Source organism: Pteropus vampyrus, unplaced genomic scaffold (genome assembly GCF_000151845.1).
Source record: "Pteropus vampyrus isolate Shadow unplaced genomic scaffold, Pvam_2.0 Scaffold2, whole genome shotgun sequence".
NCBI classification, from domain to species: Eukaryota; Metazoa; Chordata; class Mammalia; order Chiroptera; family Pteropodidae; genus Pteropus; species Pteropus vampyrus.
In genome coordinates, this window is record NW_011888783.1 from 35,583,912 (window position 1) to 35,611,593 (window position 27,682).

The 27,682-nt window shown below is 41.9% G+C and overlaps 1 protein-coding gene across 4 annotated transcripts in view; it reads right to left on the bottom strand.

Moving 5' to 3' along the window:
• KIF5C (kinesin family member 5C) overlaps nucleotides 1–27,682 on the bottom strand; it is a 146,700-nt gene that overhangs the window by 90,484 nt on the left and 28,534 nt on the right. For all 4 annotated transcript variants that reach the window (XM_011359567.2, XM_011359581.2, XM_011359574.2 and 1 more), the window contains exons 2-3: nucleotides 12,731–12,821; nucleotides 5,824–5,897 (exon numbers count right to left, since the gene is read on the bottom strand). In XM_011359567.2, coding sequence (XP_011357869.1) covers nucleotides 5,824–5,897; nucleotides 12,731–12,821 — 165 coding nt within the window. The remainder of the gene's footprint in view (nucleotides 1–5,823; nucleotides 5,898–12,730; nucleotides 12,822–27,682) is intronic.

Below are 27,682 nucleotides of genomic sequence, written 5' to 3' on the forward strand. Positions count from 1 at the left end.
TTCTGAAGACTTTCGGAAAGAGATGCCACAGGATCTGAAAGCAATTCCTAAAGAAGTCCAGAGGTGTTTAGCGATGGCCTTAGCACGGGCCCGGGGTGGATAGCTCCTAGAGAGCTGTGTATGCCAACACTCAAATGAACACTTAAGTTTCCTTCGGTCTGCAGATCCAAAGTGATCATTGGCAACTATATTCCCAGAGAATTTTTCAGACCTTTAGAAAAATATAAAACCTTAGGAACAAGCAGAACTGGAAGAAAAGCACAAAGCCCAGTTTGCTCTTTAGTTTTCCAGGGATGTCCAATGACCTTTGCAGTTTTGACTCATATCCTTGTTCCAAATCTGCCCAAAACCTGGAATATCGGCTTTGTTTTTCCCAATCAAATCCTCTTTTTCCTTCAGGGGTTCGCCACACAGTGCCTCCCTGACAGGCTGACTTTCAAGCCAACATCTAAGCTGGCAAAAGCAAAAAGTCATGTGAACTCAGCACTAACTACAGGCCAGAGAACACTTGACTAATCCTCCTTCACGCACCTGGTTCCTGACCTTCCACTCTATGAAAAGCAAGAGAAAAGCTGAATTCAGATACGTCTGGCCTCTAGCAAAGCTCTCCTTCCTGGGAAATTGGGTTACTCTCCAGAATGCCCCCCATCTGCTTAAGAATCCTAAGTCATTTGATGTGTTTATACTGTTTTTAAGTTTGACTGTACACACTCTAAAGGCAGGGATGACCAGTGCATACACACTTCCCCCCACTGCTTATCATAATTAGTATAGTACCTGTTGCACAGAATTATTGTAGAACTTAAGTGAAACAATATTTATGTGCTTAGTGATAATAAGTGTTATCATTATATTATTCAGCGCATAGTAAGTTCTCATTAAGCAGTTGTTGGGGTTTACATGATCTGAACAATCTAAAAACATTTCTATCACAGACTATTAGTCCATACCTTATGAAACAGCACCAAATGACTGAGACTAAAAGGCTCAAATGTTGGTAAATTTACTTCACATAGACCATCGTAAACATGTAACAAACCAAATATTGGACCCCACATACTCTGTGGACTGTGGAAACTGCTGGCAGAAATGATATTTACAGCGAAAACACAGTTCTGTGTCAGGTCAAATGTCGTGACACCACTGCGTCAATCTGACTCAGAGAGTCTGAAAAGTGTCCCCCACCCACTCCCTCCAGAGCTCTTTAATAATTCATCATAATCCTTTAGCTTTTCTTCAGTAGTCCACAGCCAAACAAGAATAATTGATAATCCAAAAATCTTTTATAATTTATTTAAATCTGTTTCCCTAGCTGCTTTTCCATTCAACAGATATATCCCCAATTGATTCCTGGCTGAAAACGTATTGACATTACTTTGTTTGTCTTTGTTAGAGTAAGAACCAAGGCAGAACCAGGAATGAGCCTAGGACACTCCCCATTTTTTTCTTTTTCTTTTTAAATTAAATGTATTGGGGTGATACTGGTTAATAAAATTATATGGGCTTCAAAAGTACAATTCAATAATACATGGTCTGTATATTGTATTGTGTGTTACCCATCCAAAGACACTCCCCATTTTGCTTCCCTAAAGTCTCCACTCGAACATCACATGAAAGGGAAGCACATGTTCATTTGGAGAAGGTGTAATGATACCCCTGGCCTCATAGTGACAGAAGTGATCCCTAACCTACCACAGGTTTAGGGGCAGGGTCTAGCTCATAAGCCCAAGAGTGGTAAGGACCTTTATGTTCAGCAAACTGAGTCTGCCCAAACAATCTGTGCACACTTGTGTATGGATGTGTGTGTGAATGGTATGTGGATGTATATGGTGTGGGTATGTAGTCTGTATGGATATGTGGTGTGTATATGGTGTGGTGTGTATATATAGTGTGCATGTGTGGCATATGTAGTGTATGGTGTGGTATATGTGTATGTAGTGTGGAGTGTGATTGGTGCGTGTGTGCTGATGTGTTTTGTGTGTGTGTGTGTGTGTGTGTGTGTGTGTGTGTGGTGTGTGTGTATGAGAAAGATCTTCACTGCTTCTACGTTGATTGCCTTGCATATGAAATACACATGCACATACACAACATATATTCACCTCAGGCAATAAAACATGGTAAAGGAGCAGAGCCTATTCAGAGAACAGAATAGCTCCCTCCATCTGGGGTGAGTGATATGGGATGGCTTCTTATGAAAAACCAAATCCTGAGGGATGAATAAGATTAAGGATGGGCAAAGAGGATGTAGGCAGAGAAGAGATGGGAGTTTACACAACAAAGGTACAGGAACTGAGAAAGAACAATGCCCATTTAGAGACCAGTGACACGTTTAGTTGGCTGGAGAACTAAGGATGGACTTGAGTAGAAAAGGAATGTACCACTTCATCATCTTGTCTCCCCCAGAAATCAAAAAAGGAAAATATGTTTTATACTTGCATCCTATGTAATACTCTTCAAAAACTTTCCCCACTTCTGATCATGACCTTCTTGGAGCAGGTGTGAAAGAAGAAATCAGACCCAGACCATCGGTCATGGAACAAGACTCCCTCTGTTCCAGCCTCAATTGCCTCCTCGGTGTCCCAAAAAGGACAGAGGTTTCTGAAACACTTAAAAAGGGAAAGCAGGCAGCCTAGCAGCTCAGAGGAGCACCAATGCATCCAGACAGACTCACTGAAAATCACCTGACAGGCTCCGCTCAGCAGCAGGGCAGCCTGCACCACCATTCAATGGCTTCCAGGTCTCCCTTTGGGCTGAAGGAAAAAACAGGGTGTCTCCATCCTTTTATTATTTATTTATTTACTTTTATTGCAACAGTTTGATTTATCATAGGTGCAGACAAATAGTTATGATTATATTTTGCCTCTATATAATCATACTTCTAAGTAGTACAATTCCAACCTTTTCTATCACTGTGCTGAAGAGGGCTACAAAGTGGGGCACGGGGCCAAGAGAAGCCCTTCCTAGCATCACACACTGAACAAAAGGTCAGCCTTCCTTCCCCATTCAGCCAGCAGCCCCAGCAGATCCTCCAATGCCAGTCCTGTGAGCTCTCGCTGCGCAAGCCAGGGCCCAGGGCACAACAAGCTTAGCATCGACACCATCAAGTGTTTCATATTTTTACCAAAATCCGCCTTAAATGCTCCATCTTCAGAAGCTAATCTTTCCAATTTTGTGTAGGCTTATCTGTTTGTTCCTCTCAATAGAAGGTAATGGAATCACCACTGGATGTCAAACCAAAAATGGAGGGATTAAAATGGAAAAAAAGCTTTAAAATGTGACAGCTCCATCCATTCATGGAGTTAACATCCCCTTCCGAAAGCCTTTGAAAGATCTCAATGTGTAATTCCGAATACATAAAATCCTCCTTTCAGAGAGTGCAACCCTGCAGAGTTTTATTTTATTTTTTTTTTAATTTAATTGCATTCCAGGGTCCTGGATTTTTTGGTCTCCTACAGTCTCTGTGACTTAAGCTTGGGGCTCCTTCTTTCCTGTTTTCCTCTAAAATATCTTCAACCTTTTCCACAATCTATAATCACCCTACAGAGAAAACCAGATGAAATGGGGTTGGGGGCAGCGGGGTGGCAGTAGGAAAGTCCTCACATCCACTCATGTAGGCATGAGTATGCGGTCTCCAAAAGCCACGACAAAGAAAAGCAACTCGTTGCAATCGAACTTTTAAAACCGACAAGGAGGAAGACATGAGAGAATATGGGCAGCTATGAGAGTGATCTGCACAGAATCCAGTCCCCATGAGTCCCTCTGGGCCCTCAGCACTGTTACAGGCATTGTGGGTTTACACTATGGGACACAGAGGGCTGGAGATGCTCTGATTTAATGAAATGCCTCCAACTTTAGTTTTAAATTGCTGGCATACCTCTTTGCCATCATTTTACAGCCACGTGTTCTCCCCACATACAAATACAGACTAAGCCTTCGCTCTGGGGTCAGGTCTCTTCTTTGATGGTTTACAATTTAAGTATCTGACATTTAGCAAAAACTTTACATTTTCCAAAGATGAATTAATCCCAAAGCTAAAAAGATCACTCTTGTAACCTTTCCTTAAGATTTTGAAGGATTTTAAATCATGTATTTTTTTTTTTTTTTTTTTAGTGGTTGTTATTTTGTATATTATTTGGTTATTTTCCAAAAACCTAGAGACTTATTGATAGCCTCATGAGATGCTATCTCTTTCCTATGCCTTATGATCTATGCAGGAGTTTTTGTCCACGGGTGGGACTTAGTAAATGTATAACCACGACTTTTCTAGCACCCAGAAGGTCAAAGGTCTGGGACCCTGTAAGAGAAGCAAGCGATGAGCAGGAGCAGCAGAGCGGGAATAGCCATGCCTGCGTGTCAAGATGTCCTACTGAAGGATATGAGATGCACAGATGAGGGGCCCATGAAGCTCAGGTGTCAGAGAGCAGTTCTGCTGTCTAGAAGACGTGGTAAATAAATCTGTGCTTCCTTTAATCTGTGCAGTCTCTGAACCTCTTTGTCTCCAGCAGAATGGTGAAAGTGAGTCAACACCACAGAAATGAGATCCCCCAGAGTCATACCCCATAGTTGAAATTGGTGTGAACAGAACATCAGAGCCCTGAGGATTTTGGCCTCCTGCCTTTGAAATCTCTTCAATAGGAATGATTCATAAGCTAAACTGATTCTGTAGCAGCCGTCTCAGTGATATTCCCAGAAGGGCACCGTAAATGAAAAAAATCTAAGCTTGAAAGATTAAGGATTCATCTTACCCCACCCACCCTCCCACCTCTCCTCACCTGTCAAGAGGGCCCAGCCTTTTGAAGAGCGATCCGGCCCTGAAGGCCTTCTAGGAGTCCACTAGAAAGCAGGGAGAAAAGGGGGTAAAAGGGGCCAATTCTGTCTGTAGATATGCCTCATCTGGACGACAGACTGGAGCCACAGGGCTTCACAGCCAACAAGGTGAACTGGGGTCACACTCTCAAGCGCCCAGAGGCGTCAAGTGTGTAAATTAATGAAGAAGGATACTGAGTGTAATTAACATTCACTCACGGTGTGCGTGGAGTAAACGGGCAGACTGGAGAGTCCAGCCCCATACACATGGGTTGGCCAGGGCCACCACGAGGGTATCATTTTAACAACTATTTTATCAAACCCCTCCTAGGTGACAGCCGCTGTTCCAGGCACTAGAAATGGGAACAAGACAATGGAGATTCCTGCTTTGGTGAAGCTTATACTTTATATTATGGTGTTGCTTAATCTTCAGAATTTTCAAGCAAATTTGGAAACTTAGAATTATTTGAAATCATCCCATTTTAACCACTGCTTTCTATTTAAAAAAACAAACAAACAAACCAAAAAAAAAAAAAACCCGCCATTGTGCAGATCAAATAAAAATATGTCGGTGGGCTGAATTTGGTCCTTAAGCCAACTTCTTTATTATCCGACCTACAGTTTTTCCTTTCTTTTGAGGAGACTCACTTCCCCTGAGGCCCCCTTTAGGGTAAATGATTTTTATAACAGACTTGCTCAGACTGGATGGACTCCAGTCCACAAGGATACTTACATCGCCGTTTAACTTGTTGATGATTGTTTTTTAATAGAATTTATTATTATTATTTTGACAGAGCTATTAACAAAGGATTTTTTTAAATACTGAACTTCTGAGATTTTATTACTCACCACTATTTTAAAACTCCTCAAAGACACAATAAATTGGCCAAACATAATCATCCCCTTAATCATCTCTACTGCCCAGTAAGAAAGCCACATGGCACCTCAAATTTTGCTGGGAGCACCATTCTGTTCAGTCATCCCAGAGCCCGACGTCACAGCATGCTGCACTCTTACCTCCATGGTATGCGTTTTTCCCGATGAAGTCTGTCCATATGCAAAAATTGTCCCATTGTAACCTTCGAGGACATCTGCAAGCAAGGAAATAAATTAAAATTAACTAAATACTTTGATCACATGCGTATTTTTAAATTACATTTTCTAAATGGCCCAGCTCCATTTGCATTTTGAGTAGAACTGTGAGATAAAAGCAGAAATGAAGGCTTCCACTGTTCCACAAATAAAGAGAAACAGACTCACGTTACTACAGAATATATTTAATGAAGAAGGAGGCAGACACATTTTCTCCCAGTAATGTTAAAATTAAGACAGATATTGAGCAGTATGCTTTCTTTTTAGTAGAAAGATATTTCAGTTTTCTTCTAAGTTGATCTCTTGAGATCAGTCAGGGGGAAAAAAACATTATCCATGCCCTGTGTCTCTGGAGTGAGGTACAGAATAGGATTTCTTTTCTGAAGATCTGATTTGGGTTCATTTAAACCCTGGCTCAGGTGAACTCCTTGAGGATATTTCTTGTGAGGGCTGCACCAGAGCCCCTTCGGAGAGACCTAGTCCAGAGCTCGGGGCCGGGGGGCGGGGGGCGGCAAGAGGGGTAGGCAGACCCCACTCTGCAAACTGAGTCACACGGTGACAATCCAATTAAATCGGACCAGAAACCTCCAGGGCCCTGAGTCAAAGTTAACATCTCTGTTTTTTCAGTGATCGTGCTGGCAAGATAGCCCAGGCCCATCAGCACTGGGAACATCTTTTAGTACACAGCAAGCACACTGAGTGCGCCCCCACGCAAGGCAGGCCGGCTTCCATTTCACACAGGGACAGGGAGGAATGTGAAGGAGGCTACTTTGCACTGAAGATTATCTGTACGAATTCTTTCAAAGCAGCAGAGGTAATTAAAATACATTGTGCGCTTGTTTCCCTCAACTCGCCTTCATCCACATAAATCTCATCAAAAGGGGAATGATGGATAATTAATATCCTTGACCCACCATCTCTATATAAAGGGAGGAAGTCTTCATTCTTGAAAGGACAGCGGGAACAGGGAGAGGAGCCTCACACCGAGGTGTCCTCTTCAGGGTCATGTACAAAAAAATCAAGCCGGGCAATCAGCTCCATCTGTTTCAGGTCCTGATTGAGTTTGTTTTGGTCTCTCTGAATTTTACAATGCTGGTTAGTTTTTGTTGGATTTTCTAAAATCTTTTTTAATATTCATGTTACTGATCTGAGGTTACTGAGGTCTGAACTGAGGACAGAAAAAAAATAAGTGAGATTTTCCTTTAGGAAGCTAAAAGAAGAAAAATAAAGTGGCAGGATTTTTTTTTTAATCCTAGCAGCCCTCAAGAGTTTATGTCAAACTATACTGAGAGAGAAAATGTTCACACGTATCAGACTTCTGGTAATGGTTTCCCTGGTAACAGGAGAAGCAAAAACTTGAAGAAGGGCTCTTGGAGATTCAAGCTTCAGTTTTCAGAAAAATGCCAACTTTCTCAGAGAAAAGACTCCTCAGGCCTGAAAATGGGTGGCCCAAGCAGAGAGCCTCTCTACATGCCCATGAATGTGATGTGCTTTGAGGAACCCAAGGAAAAAGGTTCCCGCCCTTTGGTTATACTTTAAAAATTCTATATTCATGGCACAAACAACTCCAGCCAATTGAGATGCTAGCCACAATCGCAGCACTAAAGCTTCTATATATTAGAAATTAAACATCTCCCCCAAACTGGAAGGTCTTCCTTACCTGAAGCCCCTATGTAGGAAGCACACTGGGAACCATGAGCCCAGGTGTTGGAACAGGGGTTAAGGAGGCCAAGGCCAAAGATCCAGCTCCCTCTGTTCCTCATAATGGGCCACTGGCCACCCTACACGTGTACGTGTACACGGGAGGTGGCTCTGAGCAACCTGCCACACTCTAAAGAAAACTCAACTCAGAGCCCAAGCCCTATTGATAGGAGAAAATCCAGCTCTTGTTTCTTCCTCTGCCAGGAAACAATGGAGCCAGGGCATCTGAATTAGGCCTCCCTAGACACCCCCAGGCCTGGTCCACCCCTCTGAATCCACTCTCACAGGAAGCAGAATGCACAATCCTACTATCTCTTAGTCACTGCTCACCAAACTCCTCAGGTTAAGGACTGGGACACATACCTGAACTTGTTTAGGAGTAAGGAGCTGAGGAGCACATGGGACTATATACTTAGAGAATCCCTGATTGCTTGATGCTGCTATTTCAACACTGAGTGCAATTATCTTTTTGGTTTTTAGGCAAAACAGAACACGTAAAACCCCATTACAACAAACTCCATTTGCCCTTTAAAGTTTTTACAATCATGATCCAATTAATTCATTGTTGAAGAATCCATCGTTAGTGTTTATGGTTGAATAGAGCTGATATCACCCTCTATCAACTCAATTCTGAATTAGAAGGTAATTTAAAAAGGGAAAAAAAGCTCTCTGAAGCCAGGGTTCTCTATTTTCTCCCAAACTCCTGGTTTTGTGGGGTTTTATTTGTTTACATTTAATTATTAGTTGAGAGGGGAAGCAGGTAGAAGTGCAGCACAAACAACGTATTTGGGGGTTAGACCACTGAGATGACAGGAGATAGAGGACACAGAAGAACCCGCTGAAAAAGAAAAGTGAGAGCAGGCCTGTGCCCAGCACCACACTGAGCCACACAGCCAACCTACCCTGACTCTAACAGAAACAGCTCATAAAAAGGCACTTTCATCATGTTGAATGACAGTTCCTGGGTCCGAGGAAAGCATTCGTTTCAGAGTCTCTGCCGTAACGAAATGACCATTTCTACATGCCAGCCACGATCCGGGAACCAGCTCAGCCAGACAGAGCTTTCCTTTGTGATGGTGTCTGGTGTGATGTGATCTCAGCTCGCACCATACAGCCAGCAGCACCCCGCAAACACAGCACAAGTCCACCCAGCAGCCAAGCAAAGCCCAGAGAGATTCCACTGAAGGTGGGAAGAACCCTCTCTTTTCCCAGGAGGAAGGGGGGGGCGGCGGGTGGGATACTTGAAAACACATTTTGCCTCTTGTTTCAAATTTCAGAAGCCAAGTTTCCACCTTAGATTTTGCTAGTTCTGAATCCAGGTCTTACTGGAGCGGAAGAGTTGGTTCCATTGTCAGGTAAGAATTTGGGGAGAACATAATCATACTTACATATCAAGTGTAGGAGGCTGAGGAGGCTGCTGTGACCTCCACCAGCTCTCCAGGTGAAATGGTGGCCTGTCAGGGCACCAAGGTCTCTGGCAATAGGGGCTGACAGGTCATCCCAGCTTAGACCTAAGACTCTCACCAGTCAACCAAACAACTAAAGCAGGCCGTGCGCAGGGAGTACAGAGGCAGATCTGCTGAAAACCCGGGCCAACCAGGATGTGGGGCCAACCAGCCAGCCTGAAGGGCCACCACTGCGCCCAGGAGAGGGCCCGTGGCATCTTCAGAACTAAAATGCATCTCTTTATTGGCACATAGTCAGGGCCACTCCGAGGCTCCAGAACTGCAATCTCCATTCTCTCTCCTCTACCTTCCTCTCACCCCATCCCTGTCTTTTACCAGTGCTTGGTTAACAGTCCATTTGGCCTGACAGAAAAGGAATGACTCATAAAATAATTGTTATTAAATGCTCATTATGGGCCCACTGGAAAAGTGGGAAGACAGTGCAGAAAAATCCAAAGTCAGTCAGACAAAATCAGGCTTAAGTCCCAGCCTCACTATCTCCTAACTGACCTGGCCAAGTTGCTTCACCTCAGTTCCTCTTCAGTTTATGGGAATAATAATGCTCGTACCTCATAGAGCTGTTAAGATTTAAAATGCCATAAAAGCCCATCAATTTCAACCAAACTCTGATCCACCCTAACTTTTTGTTTCATACTCCATGCACCCTATACCATTCTAAGTTGCCCAAACATGCCATATAATTTGTGTCTTTATGTTTATTCTTTTGCTATTCCTCCTGCTTATACAGTCTTCCAATATTCTACAGTCCTCAGAACCCAACCTTTCCAAGAAGCCTTCCTTAATTTTACAATCCCCTTTCACACCAAAATCAGTACCAAGTGACCTTCTTCTGTGCTCCCATAGCATTCTGCACACATCCACCTTAAAGCCCATAATATTTATGTGCGTGATAATTATGAATGTGTTCATCTCTTTCCTTATACCCCAAAATTCTTGCAAGACTCTGACATATCTTGGTGACTCATCTTCAGCAGAGGTTACCACATGGTAAACACTTAATATATTTGCATAAGGAATGAATGAAAGAAACAAGCAAATGAATAAAGTTTAAAGAAATTAGATCTGGAAAACAAGAAACCACTTTCTCTAGCATCAGATAGTCTATGACTTCTGTAAGCTGGGACATAGTTACTCAAGCTTCAGTAACAGCGTCCAGGAACCATGGTTTTTAATTCCTAGGCACCTACCAGAACCTTCCTATTTACCATGCTGGTAGTCACAAACCCTCTACCTCTTCTAGAATCAGAGGATGAGAATCCTACATATTTTTCAGACAGCATTTTGAAAAACACACCCGACAAGATGAGAGTGTGGGAGAGGTCGAGACTCTACAATCTAAAATGTTTGAAATATTTTTTAAAAACCTAGTGAAGTTGAAGGGAATGAAAATGAAAAAAACGAGAATAAAAGCGTCCAGTTAAAAGGTGTCTTCCTGATCTCAAAAACATTAAGGTTTTGAAAGGAAAGCTCACCGCTCCACCACATTATCATGGATCATGGAGACTATGGTGACCTTCAGAGAAGCCATCTGATTCAATTCTCGGCCTCTAGGAAAAAGGCCGTCACAGCACCACCTCCATTCCTGACTTAAACAGGAGTCAGCATGGCAAGAGATACCACTGTTGTACCTGGTAATCTAATCCAAGGAGCTATTTCTTGTATAGCTATGTCTGACCTTGCTGATGCAGAAATCCATGGCCACTTCCCCTTCCGCTAGCCTCAGTGGATATTTAAAAAAGTTAAATCAGTCTTCATTATGTCCCTCTTTATTTCCTTTCAAGGGAGACTAAGGTACTCTTCATTGCTACAGAATGAGTAGATAGTATTTAGGGTGCCTGGAAAATGTCTGTTTATTATATCATGTCAGCGCCTACTTTTATGCTAAATGGTTTTCTTTGTGGCTCATCACATATTGGGGCTCAAGTTATCCATAGTTAGGATACATCTTCATGAGAACTCCCCAAGGACTGCCTATTTCTGACATGTCATAGTGTAGAAAAATCCAAACACTGAAAGAGACCCAAACCTCTCTAGTAAATAAAGACTCAAAGACTATTATTATTGTTTGTTAATCACAGGATTTCTTTTTAAATGGAATTCCTCCACCTCTAATTATAATGTCAGCTTAGGGAGGGTGGGGAGGTATTTAAATGGCCCTCATGCTTAGCACAGTATGTGGTAAATACTATTCAGTTCTGATAATGAAGGAGGAGAGAGAAAAAAAAAAAAAGGAAATTCTGGCTCATGTGTGATTAATCTTACTTAAATAAAAATATGAAAGAGTCTAATAATAGAGGGGAAGGGGAGCTGACTTGGAGCAAACTAGAACTATACACTCCAAAAAGAGAGAGGAAACATGTTTAGATAGAAAGAGAAGCAAAAGAGTAGAAGTAAAGAGAAGATGAATTCCCACCAGTTACAGGACCATACTCTTAATTCAAAAGGAGCTCAAATTCAGGCATGTTTTTTCCTTTCAGTTTTCTATAATAATCTTCCTGTGAAGACCTTCAAAATTAATTGATGTCTGCAACAAGAATGTGAATAACCATACACCTCAGCAAAGAACATTACATACTGACAAGAGTCTCCCACGCAGGTGTCCAGGGTCAGAATTAATCTAACAGATGTACCCAGGGCTGATTTTCATGAATTTCAAAGCGTTAGGTTAGTCAGCTCAGCTTCTAAAAATAAGTAGAACTAACATGACAAGGTTGGGGTGTTTTTTTTTTTTTTTTTGGTTTTGGTTTTATTTTTTGCTCTTTAAATCCAGAGTTACCTATAAAGGTTGCAGCATCAAGACATTTGAAAGCAAGATTGCCATAACATTCAAATGTGAAAACAAGGATTTGATGATGAAAAGCAAAGTAGCAGGAGATGCCCCTCGGCTCTGTGCAGATGGTGAGCTCTGCAAGTCAAGCTCCAACCTGTCCCTGATTTGAAAGGGCAAGGTAGAATGATGTGTAAATTACTTCATCTCCCTGCTGTTATTGTGGCACAAATCGTTCAGGGCCAAGGCCAGTCCCAGAGAAACAGACTGATCTCCAAGACACAAATTTAGGCTTCAGGCTACCCATCTGAAGGAACAAAGGTCAAGATCTGGGTAGGATGGTTGAAAGTGGGTTAGACGAAAGCATAATTAAGAAATGTTGAGTAGCAAAAACAGCTCAATAACCAGCAAGGTGATGTGATTTTATGAAGCTGTAGAGAATTCCTTGATGCCCAAGAGTTTTCCACATTTAAGTATTTTTTCTGAAGAGACAGATGCACAAAATAAATCAACCAAAATGTACAGCTGGAGAATCAGAAATGTATATATTTTTCTTCTTCAAAGGAAACAGGAGGTCCTATACCTGCAGCAGTATTTTGAAACCATTACAGAAATAGTACGAGCATAGCTTGCTTTTAAGCTTCTGGGTGATAGAATGGCTCTGCCAAAAAGGTGGCAAAAAAATAAAGAAATCTCCTTGGAAAGGAGGTATAGAGAGGTTAAATAACTTGCCTGACATCACAGCAAATCAGAGGCAGAGCTCAAGCTATAATTCAGTGTTTCCAATTAGTAGGCCTCTGCTTACAGTCAAAGCACATTGATTCTTAGGCTGCAAATATCACTTAATGTTTTCAATTACTCTGAAAGGTCCTGGAGGAAATAAAGAAACAGCACTTACCTTTGACAATTTGCTTTGCACACGCATTGTACACCTGCTCTTGGGTCGTGCTGGGAGGCAGCACTCTGTCGAAGACATATGGCTTCCCTTGCTAAAAAAGAAAGACAAAAGAAGAAAAAGGGACAGAGAAAACACATTTAAAGGTTGGGAATAAAAAGCACTAATATTATTAGTTAGACCACAGGCAATAAATCATCGACTACTTTATGCAGCAGTTCTTTACCAAGACTACAGCACTTTTACAGCATGAACCACACATACATTATGTGTATGTTGTATGTTGAGAATATGAGAGAAAAAAAAAGGCGTTTTTTTTTTGTTTGTTTACTTGAAACACTTTTTCTGATGAAAAATAGGTTGACTTGCATCATTCATTCATTTAAACAAACCTTTATTTATTGAGAGCTTACACTGGACTAGGCGCTAGACTACACACTGCCCACATCAGAAAATAGTCCTGCCCACGTAAAGTACTCAGTCAAGTGTGGCAGATAGCTAATAAGAAAGTAAACACACAGAAGATACAAAATGCTGAGGTGTAAAATAATGGGACAGAGAGATGACAGAGAGGGCACATAAGATCTCTCTGAAGAAGTACCTATTGAGCAGATCTTTAAAGGATCAGAAAGACTGAGGCACATGAAGAGCTGTGGCAGAACACTCCAGACAGCGGGTGCAGCAGCCAGGAAGGGGTCTGGTGTGCTCAGGGAACTGGAGGGTGGTACAAGAGGAAATCAAGAGCCGGTTTACGTAGGGCGCTGCTGGTGGAGATTACGTGCGTGCATTTTATACAATGAGAAGACAACGTTATCAGATTTAAGAAGCCGCTCTCCTTAGCAAGATATCGTTGCTTTATGTCCCAAATAATTCTAGTGTTTTCTTCACATTCATAAGTGGTGCCTTAACTGGGTCAAGGTTTCCCAGGCAAAGGAAGCCCTTCTGTACAGTAAACCAGGTGATTTCCCAAATGTGAGGTCTTGGGATTTGGTCTGACGCTGGACCGTGTACAGTTCATCGAGGTAACTGTCAGAGGAAAGGGGGAGAACCACTGGGAGGCTCTCCATGGGAGAAGCACTGCATGGCACTGCATGAGCCCTGACCCCTAATCACTCACGCTCCAGCCAGGAGTTATTGAGCACAGCGCTGAGCACTGGGGAAGGTGGTAGGTAAGAAAGTCATGGTCTCCTCCTGGGAGAACAGCCACAACAGTACCTGTTCTCCACCAATACCACCCAGAGCCCGATCCACCCAGCTGGCCCTTCATCCTCATTTTCCCCAAGTGGCAGAGGGGAGGGCAGGAAAAGAAAAGGAGGAAGGATGAAAGCACAGAGCCTCTTTTATTTCCACCGTGTGCCTCCTACACATGGCTGTGAACACCGGGAACCACCCAAGGACAGTCTGGCACCTTGAAAAGATAACTGCTCATGAAGGATCCAAGGACAAGGCTTGTTACATCCTATAACCTTCACACAAAAGTAAGTACACAGCTGTCAGCCTGGCTTAACATTTTACTTATTTATGACTAGAGTAGAGCTGCACATAGGTAAGTAAGGCCTATTCTTTAGGCTTTATGCTTGAACTTTAGTCTGAAAACAGGATTGAGAGAACTAGAAAATAAACTACCTCCACCAGTCTGAAGTAAGTTATTTCAAAATGAAGGAAAAAATAGGGAATTTTGAGATACTACAAAATTTTGTTTTTATACAAAGCAGCAGAAGCAGAGTTATTCTGATAAAATTGAGGAAAGGTATCATTTTCTGACATTTTGTTTCCAGCAAATCTTGTTCAATTAGTGAACCAAGTATTTGGTTGAATAACCAAGAGACTATTCCTCACCACGATCTATTGCCAACGACCAGCCCACTACATTCTTATTAGCTGTATCTACTTGTAAAATTCAACTAAATGTCAGTAGGGTAAAAGGTAAGAATAAACATTTACGGAGTTTGCCTAAGTATTTGTTATCCATTGAACCTTCTGGAAAGAAAATGCAGCTTTGCTTAATTTAAAACAAATACACTGTTTCTCCAGACTTGAGGAGAATCAGCAAAATAAACCATCATGTTTACAGCATGATCCTGCTTTGGGTTTTAGAGGAAACACACTTAATACAGCAGGAAAAATGACATTTACCTTATAGTATACAGTACAAAAAGATAGGACTCCCCAGTTTTGCCCCCTGACTTAAAATACTGGCATGTATTACATTTTCAACTTTGAGAGGCAGTAAGCAAGAAATCTCTACTCATTTAAATATCATTTATCAAGTGGCAAAAAGAAAATACAACAACTTTGCATAAGTTGAAGTTAACTCCCAAACAGAAGCTGCCTTCGACAAAAGATTAAATTTAGAAAATTATTTGTTATGACATCTATCTTGCCAGGATTAGCACATTAAGTAGTTAAAAGAAAGGGGAGGGAGAGAAGAAAGGAGGAAAAATCTAATTACTCTTTGCCGCTTTGGTAATGGTATAAAAGTCTCACAAGTTCTGACTGACACTTAAACAAAGACCTGTCTCCCAGGCAAGAGTCTCCCTGTTTCTGATCCCTCTATGACTGAGGGTTTCTGTGGACAGGTGTTGGGCTCAGCTCACTGTAGTTGTCACTAAGGTTGTAGCTAGAGAATAAACTTTTGGACTTACATGTTGATATGGGTGCTGGGTACTAACACTTGAAACTGAACGATGGGGTCACCATTTGCTGCTTCTGGAAACATTTTCCTTTCCAGGCACCTATTCAGCACCTGGGTCTGTCCGAACTCTCTGGCTACTCTCTATCAGTGTCCTTTGCTGGTGTCTCTTCCAGACTTCTGAATGATGGTGTGCCCTAGACCCGGACCTCTGCTTCCTCTCCATCTACACATGTAACATTTCAGCCTTATCTCTCACCTAAGTTCCAGATTCATATATTCAGTTGCCTGCTGGACATTTCCACTTGGATGTCCATTCGCCATCTCAAACTTAAAAAAAGGATGTGACCTATTCTCAACCAATCAAATGGACCACTATAGGTAAAGCATTTAACTGGCTGAGACAGAAGTCATATAAATCCCAAGACCTAATTACATGTAAGCAAACCTGCTGCAATTCATGAAGGGAAACTGGATGGGACACATATTCTCTACATACATTACAGCTGAAAGTGAAGTGCCCCAGCTTTGTCATGAAAGCCTCCACGTAGAACGGTATTAATTGCATAGGAGCAGTGTAACCAGGATCACATACAAAAAATAACAGCAGATGGTCTTTACATTTTTATAGTTAAATTTAAAAAAAAAAAAAAAATGGTTGTTGAGAGCAAACTGTCTGTGAAGCATATGGCATGCCTATTAATACATTTGACCTGTTACCCAATGACTGTTCCCCAGCCTGGAGGGAATATTATTCTGGGAGACAGAGAAAAGCAAAAGACTCCCATAAAGGTGTAGAAGATGAGCACCAGGAGGGATGTTAAGGAAACTGAAATTAATTATCGCCAAGAAGAGATCATCAAGAAGTAATCTAATAACAATCTCTAAGATCAATCAAGGGTTGGAACCAAAGGTAGCCAATAATTTGAATGATTTTTCTTCCACCTTTACTTAGAAAGAAAGAAACAAACAAAGACTTAAATTTAAAATCACTCTGTGGAATTACCTTTAAATACTGAAGAGGGACTGGTTACTGAGATCACTGACTCTCTGCCTCAGCTATTTATGGCACGTCATTCCTCAAAGTACAGGAAATAAGTTCTTTCAGCCTATGCTGACCACCAACTGTCCACCAAAACCATCACCAACCACTACAATCAAGATCCTTTTATATTTTATCTCATTTAATTCTCACAGTAACTCTATGAGGTAGATATTATTATCTCCATTTCACAACCTGGGAAACTAAGGCCTAGCCACATTATCAGCTCTCTTACTTTGGGGAAATAACTTTAAGGATCTGTTTTCAAGTGTTCTTTCTTTACACTATATCATTTTCCTAAGCAGCTTATGATCTATTGGAAAAGTAGGACACATAAAACAGCAGAGGCAAACACTAATATGAAAGACTGAAGCAAAGTGATTAATGAGGTAATTAAAGAGACATCCCAACTACAGCCAATAGCAATCAAGAAAGTGTTAGTCATGATAAAGGTGGGACTGACATGAAACCAATGACAAAACAACAGCTTAAGATCAGAGAAGAACCAGAATGGCAAGAAAAATGGTGGGCATGCACAAAGTACCCTTCCTTGCAACGGAAGGAATTAAAAACAGGCAAAGGCTGATCACAGACTATGCAAACACAGATGTAAGACTTGATATGAAAAATTGAAGTTATTTTTTAAAATTCTAGAATTTGTCAGAGCCAAAAGGTCCCTCAAGGTCATCCCAAACCAACATCATGTTTTACACACAAACAAATAAGATCAGGAGAGAGTAGATGACTTCCAGAAAGTCCCCCAGCCAATTAGGTCGGTAGCAGATCTGTGCTTAGAATCCAGACTTCCTGGCTCTCTATCCAGTGCTCTAAAATTTCTGGCTTTAGAATCAACTGCTCTCTCCGAACATCAAAGAAACAACAAGCATGAGCCTCTGGTCCTTCTTTCCCTGATTTCTCTCAATTAATTCTAAATTATTTCCAAATATACATTTGATTAGTTCAATGAACAAAGAGACAATTGCTATGAGAGCTGGAGTAGAACAGCAGGAGAATTAGAATCACAGCCTCCTAGAGTTAATATGAACTTTAGGGTCAGCCACCCCAACCTCCTCTCAACGCACAACTCCCATCTCCATGGCCCTGACAGGAGACGGTCAACCTGCTCAAAACTCAACTAGTTCTAATTGTTAGAAAGTTGTGTCCTTATATTGACTTAAATTAAAATCTGCCTTCCTGAAGCAAAATTGTCCTCCAGAACATGACATACCAAGGCCAGAGAACTGCCTACATCTACATCGCAGTTTTGTTTCTCTTTGGGAGCTAAGTGTTCAACATCCAAATTTCTTTTATCTGAAAAAGAGAAAGACAGATGTGCTTCCTTCCAAAAAGTTGTACGGCTCTGTCTTGACATGAAGGACTCCAAGGATGTCCAAGGTTAAGACATCAGTAAAGCATTGTATTAGTTTGCACAAGAATAAATTAAATAAGATAAACTCATAGACCATGAAGGGCTTTGGTAACAACCTGACAGAATGTTTCCAAAACATTAACTAAAAAGCAGAAGTCCTTGGGGTTAATGTTGATACTCATTTTTTATCAACATGAATACCCTGCCAGAAGTTGTTTCATTTTATTGAAATATAATTTGCATACCATAAAATTCACCCCTTTAATAAAAGTGGATGATCAGATAAGAATAGTCACAAGGTTGTGCAACCATGACCACAAATTCCAGAGCATTTTCATCACCCCAAAAAGAAACTCCCATCCTCCCAATCCCCCCAGCCTTAGGCAACCACTAATCTACTTTTTGTCTCCACAGATTTACCCATTCTGGACATTTCATGTAAACTAAATCATATAATATGTAGCTTTTTGTGACTCGTTTCTTTTACTTTAGCACAATGTTTTCAAGGTTCATCCATGTTGCATCATGAATCAATATTTCATTTACTTTTATGATTGGAACAATAGTCCACCGTAGGCATTTACCACATTTTCTGTTATCTATTCACCAACTGATGGACATTTGGAATGTTTCTACTTCTTGGTAATTATGAACGCTGTTCTGAATATTCATATAAAAGTTTTTATGCTTTTGTTTTCCCTGGGCATGTATGTATCCAGGAGTGGAATCTTGGGGTCATATGGTAAAACTCTATGTTTAATTTTTTGAGGAACTGACCAATTATTTTCCAAAGTGACTGCACCATTTTAATTTCCCACCAGTAGTGTGTTCTCCACGTCCTTGCTGACACTTGTTATTGTCTGTCTTCTTTATTACAGCCATCCCAGTGGGGCATCCAGTGTTATTTCTTTATGAAGTTGATTTGTATCTTGGAAGAAGTTTTTTAAATTGATATTTAACATATCAATATGGATACAGAGATGTTTCTAGGCATTGTAAGACACTGTTATCATGAGATTATCTTAACATTTATAAAATGGCCCAAAATGGGAAAATCATCTTACGAAAAGTATAAATTATACACATCCATGTGCTTTAAGAAAGAACAGGAGACCAAGAGGAGGGGACTTATAAAGGGATTTATTATAAAGTTTCTGTGCTCCTCACTCCAGTAACCAATACTAAGTGTTTCCCGAAGAAGGCAGCCTATCTTTTTGGGGTAGAAATGAATTCAAATACATTGGGTGTAATTCCCATCTCTTTGAGGCTCAGTTTCCTTACTGTAATATAGAACCAATAATATCCACAATTCAGGCCTCCTGTGAGGATTAGATGTGAATAAAGGATCTAGTGCAATGGCAGGTTTTATAGAAGATGCTAAAGATGTGGTCAGTGTTATTCTGTAATAAAGAAATTTTTTGGGCCAATTTATACCAGGCACTGTATTATACCAAACTTACTGAGCAGCGACCCTTTAAAGAAAGGGATACTAATAAATGACAATCACTCACAATGTACCAGCTCAGAGACTTGGCATGCTGGTGCCCTTTCAACATCCAAGTGCCAAATCATGCCTCAGGCATCTCCAAGCCCACAGATCTATGACTCATGAGCGCAGCTCCAAGGAGCATGGGGCCATTTAATTTCTGAGGGTCCTAACAAAACTGTTCCAAAGCCTTCCTATACTGGCCTTAAAAATAACTAAACTTTCAATGTGCAGTGTAAAGTCTGTTCAAGAAAGGTAAGGAGATGAATCCAGTACAGGTACTCGCAGACTCCCCAGCTTTGCTATTACAGCTCTGGAGCCTCCTAGAAACTTCTGTACTAATATCAATTGCAAACCTGAAGCAGATGCTTCAGAGTCCTGACCAACATCCTCTCGATCACCACCGTTTCCAGGTAGGCTGGCCCAACCTCCAGCACTTGCGCCTCTTTGCCTGAGGGCTTTTCTGGCTGCTGGGGCCCTCTCTGTGGCCTGCAGTGGGCCAGGACCTTCCCAGCACCAACCCAGCATTCCCCGACCAATGACTGATAGGTGTTGGGGTAAATACTTTAGCTCCCTCACCCAGGAGTGGAAGTGGAGGGGGGTGACTCTGAGGCATGTATTCCAAACTGGCTCCCAGAGTTCCCCACTGGAATGAAACTCCTGTTGCTTGGGGTGGTAACATGTGATGACACACCCTACACTGGTTTCCTTCACTTCCCTGCCTCACTTCCCCACTCTTCATCAGTGCCTCCTGGACTCAACTCTGAAAGAAACTTGCACTTGAACCCTTGCCTCAGTGTCTGCGTCTGGGAAGCCTGAAGTAAGGCAAAATCCTAGACATTTTTCACTCTTTCATTCAGTAGGTCCTAAGAGATTCCAGATTTGGTGAATCACCATCAAATATGGAGACAACACATTTGGCTGATGTCCAGAGAAAGGAATGAGTGGAAATTGAAATCGTTAAAAATTAACAAGCTATAAGCTTGGAACACTGGCCTAGAAAAGGGGGTGCCTTTTTCTTCATAAAAGGGTACTGGTCACTTGACAAGCCTTGAGCCCAGAGGTCCACATCTGCCCAGTGGATTACCAATTTCTAATTTACACAAGAGTGTTACAGGCTCCTGAAGGCCTTGGCGTAGCAGGGAGCCTTGTCCACAGTGGTACAGGGTAGGTGCTCATAAAAGTCGACTATCTGTGATGATGACCAGTCAGCACCAGTGCCCGCCAGATGAGCACCAAGGAGGTTAGACGTAGGGACCAGGACACCATGAAATGGTGCTGGGATGCTGGAGGCAGGAAGGGAATCTGTTTTTTTTGTACCCCTCCAGTGTCAGAAACTTTACTTTTTGCTGACCATTCTCATCTCCCACTTCCAGGATTCTAGCAGTCACGGAATTGCCCTCTCTTTTCTGCATCCCTTCACAGCTCTTTACCCCATCATCTACTTTCCCACTTATCTGGAGCTGGCCTGCAAATTCCCAAAGCAGGAAAAAACACTGTTCAGAAACATCCCATAGCTGGCAGTGACCATCAGCTCTTTCCCGTCACTGTTACATCCTCTCCTGGGTCCATCAGTCTGCAAATGTAGCCTCACGAGATGACTCTAAAGACAGGCAGGCTGATTCTCTTGTCAGTTGAACTCTCCACTCCAGCTCCACCTTCTCCTCGCCACTTCTCTGCCTGCCCCAGTCTATGCTGGGATGACTCTGGGACTAGGGGTACAAATGCTAAACCAGAGCTGGACCCAGACATTCCCATCCCTCTCCCCACATTGGCTCTGTGCCCCAGGAAAGGCAGCTGGTGCGTGTTCTGGCCAAAGCCAAGGCTGTTCCCAGGAGAGGCTGCAATGAAGCTGACGTCCGTAAAGCAGCAATTGGCTTCTACTGGAGTTGCCAAGGCAATGCCAACCTCTGCAGTCTTGAAAATGAACAAAGGCAACACAAAAAGAAGGAGTCTTGCAGGAGGAAACCAGGCTAGAATTCTTTCTTTGCTGCCAAAAGTCCTGCTGTATGGACACACAGGCACTGTCAAGATCGCAGACAGCTATGAGAAAACACTCTGGGAAGGCAAACCGCCCAAGAGATAATGAAGAAATTCAAGATTACTGCCTGGCTAACAGGCAAGATGAATACAGAAGTGTTACTTCTGTTAAAGAAATGAGTGGAATCTCTGTTTCAAAAATATGGTTCTTATGGTTCTTAGCTGTATGTGATTTTCATTTCATATCAAAATACAATGAACCCCCCCCCATCTTTGCCCTTGAACTGCTCTTTATCTTACTCTACCAAGATGCAAGGATTTAGTAGAGAATCAGGTGAACTGCTTCTAATCCAGAACTTCACCCCCCACCAACACACTTTACAACCTTAAATAATTTACCTATATTTTCTGAGCCGCCTCCTCTCTGTGAAGGAAAAGACTTGATCTTTCTGGCTGTAGCACACTATATAACAACAAGCAGCACAGGGGTTGTGGGATTTCCCTCACAAGCATGGCTTCTATCTTGACCACATACAGCATGAGAGAAGGTAAACTGTAAACTACGTTCTATTATATTTAAAGAAATGAATAAAAATTGCTGCTATGGTTATTTCAACCGATCTAGTTTTCTGCCAAGTCAAGTCTGAAAAAAAAAAAAAAATCAAACCTTCCTCATTGGAGAGGAGGTTGAAAAGCTATTTCATGGAAGGGAGAATGCAGGAATCATTTTGCCAAATGGAGGACAGCACAGACAACGCTGAGCCTTCTTTCTGGAGCATGTCGCCCCAGCGGCAGCTTCCTGGTGTGGCACTGTGCGATCCAGTTAAACTGCTACTCTGCAAACATCTTCCAGTTATGCTAAGACTCAGGTGGCACTTCTGACACGGAAACCATGTGGTGAGACACGTAAAGTTCTTTCCTTTAGTGAAGACAAGAAATAGAAAGACTTCTGTCCAGACCTTTGCTTAGCTAGGTACAGAGGATACTGATACACGTGCACTGCAAATATTTACTGCAAATAGAGTTAATATTCTACTGATTTTTTTTTTTTTTTACTCTGCAGTAACAGTTTATAACATTATAATTTTCCCATGTATTAAATAGCAATTTTGCTTTTATGTTAAGTTCAGGTGCCTTGTCTCCATTTGTTTCTCATGATTTAGAGGCTGGGCAGGATATTAGTTTCCCTTTCCGGAACGGAGAATAACTTCGCATGGCCATGTGAAAGGTAACGATTTGAGCTGAGACTAGAATCCAGAATTTCTGGTTCTCAGCCAAACCTCCGACCTGTCACACCACACTGCATCCTGTCATTGATTCTCCAAAAATATATTTAACCCCCAACTATAGGATTCCTAAGAATTTCACACATTTAGGTTTAGAACATGTTACGGGGTAACCCAGAATGCAATAGCTTGCTTTCATATATTATTGATAAAATAACTTGAATAAATTATAGAAAAATATGTCCAATACAATAGACTATTTATATTAACCAAACCCAGCAACAGTCATTAAGTTCAGGGTAGCTATGTCACAATTACTGTCTAAGGTGCCACCTCCATTTGATTGAAGTATATTAGCGCTATAAAGGGGAATAGCTTGATGCAAACTCTAAATAACTCTTTCACAGCTCACTAAGTCTAGGAGGGACGGGCTAGAACTTGGGCTACATAAGCTTCATCTATCGCAATCCAATGAGACTCTGTCCTCATCCAGAAGAGAAGTTTGACCCATAGAGGCAGAGATAGATTTCCTGCTCAGAGCACTAGAAAATGAACTCCCATAGCTGCAAACTAGGCATTGACTTGACATCCAAGAAGCTATAGTATAGATGCTGGACGTTTGCTGCAGGAATGCTTCATGTTTCTAGTACCCTGTTTGCTTGCAGAAATAAGAAGAAAGTTTTGACTTTGCTGTACCTCCAAACCTTCTAGTAATAGAAACTAACTGCATCCAGAACTCTAGCTACAGAGGTATCTCTGTGTCTTTCCATTTTTCCCCTCCCTTTCTCTCCTCGCCCATCTTTTAAATATACGAGTCCATATTTGTTCCCCAAAGAGTGCTAAACATCGCTGGGCTTTGAAAACTGATATGAAATAGGTCAATCCCATGCTTTTATGTAGTTCGCAGTCCGGCAGGAAAATAGACAAAGAGTCGCTGGGAAAGACAGGGCTTCGGAAACAAAGGATTCACTCCGGATGGAATCAGAGGATGACTCTGATGTCTCTGAAAAGATAACTACAAGTACTTGGGACACAGATACACGCAAAAAAAAATTTTTTTAATATGTAATGTTACTGACTTCAGCCACAACTTTATAATCAGAAAATATAAAAGAACTTGTTTTAAGTAGAAGCTTTGTATTTTATAAAAGACTTAATTTTACTTGGAGGATATAGCATCAAACTTTTTAGTGCTTAAGGTGCTAGAAGAACTGGGTGGCCACAAACAAGGTGGAATTTGAAGAGCAAAATCTCCCAACACGTCTTCTGCCTGTCTCTGCTCCTCCTTCCTGACTTGAAATTCTACCATGTGAACCATTAATGATTACACAATAAAAGACACTACAATTTTGGACGGCTGTTTTCAGAAAGAGCTTTCTAGTCCTCTGCCAGGAATGGCAATTAGCTTATCGGATTCATTAGTTAATAGAATAGAGATAAACCAATTGTTCATTTCAGAGTAGACAGTGAAGGGGGCCCAGGAGGGTTGTCCCAGGCCAAGCAGGGAAAATCGGGGTGACAGGGAGACGACACCAAAGGCAAATGCCATCTCCTTCACAATCAGCCTAAGACGGGCCAGCAGGTAATTGTTTAAACCTATTATTCCAGCAGCTTTGGTTCAAATATCTACAGTAGTGACTGTTTAATAGACACACACACAGTTACCTACAGGACTGCTTGTTGGTACCTTCTCCATTGAGAAAGGAATTCTGTATTCTTCAATTCTTATCCCATTGTTGCCTTTCAATATCTCCCTTTTCATAAGCATGTTTTAAGAAAAGGAAGGAGCGTATGTTATCTTCTATTTTTTTTTCCTTTGTTTCCCTCAAACTACTGTCCCATCTCAGCCTTCTTTGTTAAACCACTTCGAAGTGGTTTGTTCCTCTCTTGCCTCTACTTCCTCACCCTTCCACCTCACATCTCACCATCTAATTTTTGCCCTCGTTGAGCTGCTTTCTTAAACGGATCCATGGTCTCCTGATCACCAGTCTAAGACTTTGATTAGCTTCAAAGTCCTCAAAATTTACAAACCATTTAGAACTGTGCGCCAGCCCGCCTTGGTGAAAATCTGATCTGCTGTCTGCCTGGATGCTGCAATCCCCAGCTCAGTGCCCTTTCCTCTTTTGACACCTCTTTCTCTTCCTGTCACTAGTTCTCCTTGTTGCCAACTCCAAATTTAAAATGTCCCCAGCTCTCTCACTGGACCTCTTTTCTTCTCTTTTGCAAATTCCTCTTGTCTCCCAGGGAAGAACTCAAACATTCCCATTGTTTCAGCCATCAGCTGTGTGCAGATGACTCATAAAAGTCCATCTCTAATCCCGAGCCCCAAATGTATGTTACCAACTGTCTGATTAAAACCTACAACTGGATGCCCCCAAATACCCTAAATGATGTATGTTGAGGAGGGAGCCTTCTTCTTCCTCCTCCACCCCCTCCACCCTTTCTTCCACTGACCCCGGTCATCTAAGCTGAAAAGCTCAGAGCCACCATGCCCACAGTTCTCCCTACCGCTGTCACTGAGCCAATTGCCAAAGAGCAGTGATTCATTTCTTTGGTCTATCTCTTGCTTTGCATCTCAACTACACTTATTACTTTCTGTCTAGATTTGTACAAGGGCCCTTTAGGTGGTCTGCTTGTCTCTCTCTCCTCCAGTGCATTCTATATCCTTTGCCAAATCCATCTGCCTTTGGCCCAGCTCCTAAAAGATGGTGCTCGATCACTTGCTAGGATGCCCTACTGTACATAAGCCCCCAAGTTAGATGCCTTCCACAATTCGAAACCTAGAATCCTAACAATCCATGGAGGTGAGTCTTCCCTACCTGACACGCCAACGGCACACTCCCAGGGGTTTCCCACACCTACCTCACTGCTCTATTCTTTCTAACTGTAATGGCATCTTGATGCCTATACCTTGTTATCTGTCAAAAACACTACCTGTTCTTCAAGACTCATGCCAAATGCTCTCTCTTCCAAAAGCCTTTCTTGAGCTTCTCAAATAAAAGCCCTCTCTCACAAGCTCTCTCTCTCCCTCCTTCCCCCTCTTTATTTGAACTCCCATGGTACTCTGATACTCCTCCACAAGGACTCTGATCACGACTACTTCATATTACAGTCATCTGGAAGCACCACGTGATGGAAAGAAAGTAGGATCCAGGGTCAGAGACTGAGGCAAGAGAGGGATAACGTATTTGAGTGACTCCCCGCCACACTCAACTCTTTGCTTGGGTCATCACATAGATTTCTCACAATTATTCTCTAATTTAACTATCACTCTTGGCATTTTACAAGTGTCAAGGTCAGGTTCAGAGAGCTCCCTGACTTGCACAGGATCACAAAGCCTATATTTTATTTGCTTCACATGGTGGTAGTGAACCAACTAATAAAAGGCATATAAAAATCATTTTTAAAATTGCAAAGTATTGTACACATATTTGTTATTAGCATTATAACTAATATTACCTTTTTTACAGATTTTTAGTTATTAAGAACATGTTTTCTATCTTACCTATCTTTGGATTCCCTGCAACACTTATGATTATTAAAAGTGCTTAAGTAGTTGTTTAATTAAATTGGATTTCTAATGCCATGTCTTGAATTAACAGTATTTAAAATTTTTTCTCTCCAAAATAAAGGTTGCCACAGATTATCTCTAATCTCCACAGCAATGCTAGAAGGCTTGTATGATTGTCCACATTCTATACATGGGGAAATAAAAGTTCAGTGACGATAAATAACAGTCACACAGTTAATAAAGAGCAGAGGCAGGAAGGAGGATCTGATTTCAAAGCTCATAATTTCCCATTGCAGACGCCCAACCACAAAGATCCAATCTGCCTAGACGTCATCACAATCCAACAATATTTCCACATCAGAGGTGATTCCTGTCGCTTAGGAGCACAGCAACATTTTCTTCCTTAAACCCATGAGACTGAGAGCTCCCTCTCAGGTTCCACTCAATACTACCACATCCTCAAGAACACTGGCATAATCAGCACTCTCCTCTATACAGTTGAACAAATCTGTATTTTTACAGATTTAGAGTATCTCTTCTCACTGCTTTATTCACAAACATTGATAGAATCCTTCACGTGCCAGGTACTGTTCCAGACACTGGGAACACAGCAGTGATGAGATACGGGTTCCCCGTTTTTATGACGCTTTCATTCTAACGGAGTGGGAGGAGACAGGCAATAAGGAACCAAATCATATCAAAGATAATATGTGCTACTGTTGTGATGTGACAGAAATAAAGAGGGTTGGGGAGAATGGTCTGACCATGGGACATCAGAGTAGAGGCTTGTAGGTTTACCAGCCATGGGAAGAGTGAGGGGCAGAGCGCTCCAGGCAAAGGTAATCAAAAAGTGTAGCCTCGAGTTAGGAAGCACTCACTGTGCTGGAAAGTGGGCTGGTATATTTGGAGAGAGCAAGGAGCAGGATGGTACGGGATGATGGGGGAAGAGCCTGGCAGAGGCTGGTACTGGAAAGCCCTGTATTACACCCTTGTAATGGTTTTTTTTTTTTTTTTTTTTTTTTTTTTTTTTTTTTTTTTTTTTTTAAGGAAAGGAATGGCCTGATCAGGATTCTGCTTTTATAATATTACTCTGGCTACTCTATAGGGACTTGGTATTTGGGGAGGAAATGGGAAGTAAAACAAACATGAAGACCAGTTAGGAGGTCATTTAGAAGTCCAGAAAGACATGGGGCAGCTTGGATTAAAGAGAGGGCAATGCAGATGTAAAGAAGAGGGTAGAGTTGGGGTAGAGTTGGGAGGTGAGCCCATGCTGCAGACGAGGATGACAAAGAACCACGTGAACTCTTGCAAATACCCATAAATCTAATATGCTGATCTCTAGGTCAGCATCAAAAGCCACATACTACCTTCTGAAGGCAGCCCAACATCAAGGTTCACCAGGCCAGGAGGGCCCATTCTTCCTTATTCTCAAAACAATCTTCAGAGATCGCCTGTCCTCCACTGACCTCCAAGTCCAAGCACATCAACTGTGGAGTCATCCAAATAGTCCAGAAATCAAGGCAAAGAGAGAGCCCAGAAGTACCAAGTACCAAGTACCTCAGGTCAACAATCCCATGGAAATGGTGTTGTCACCACCCGATACAACAGGGAGAACACACTGATTCCCCAACATCACTAAACTGGAAGGTGGCAAATCCACAACCATGCCCAGGCCTGTCTGACCCTAATGTCCACGCACCTTCAACCAC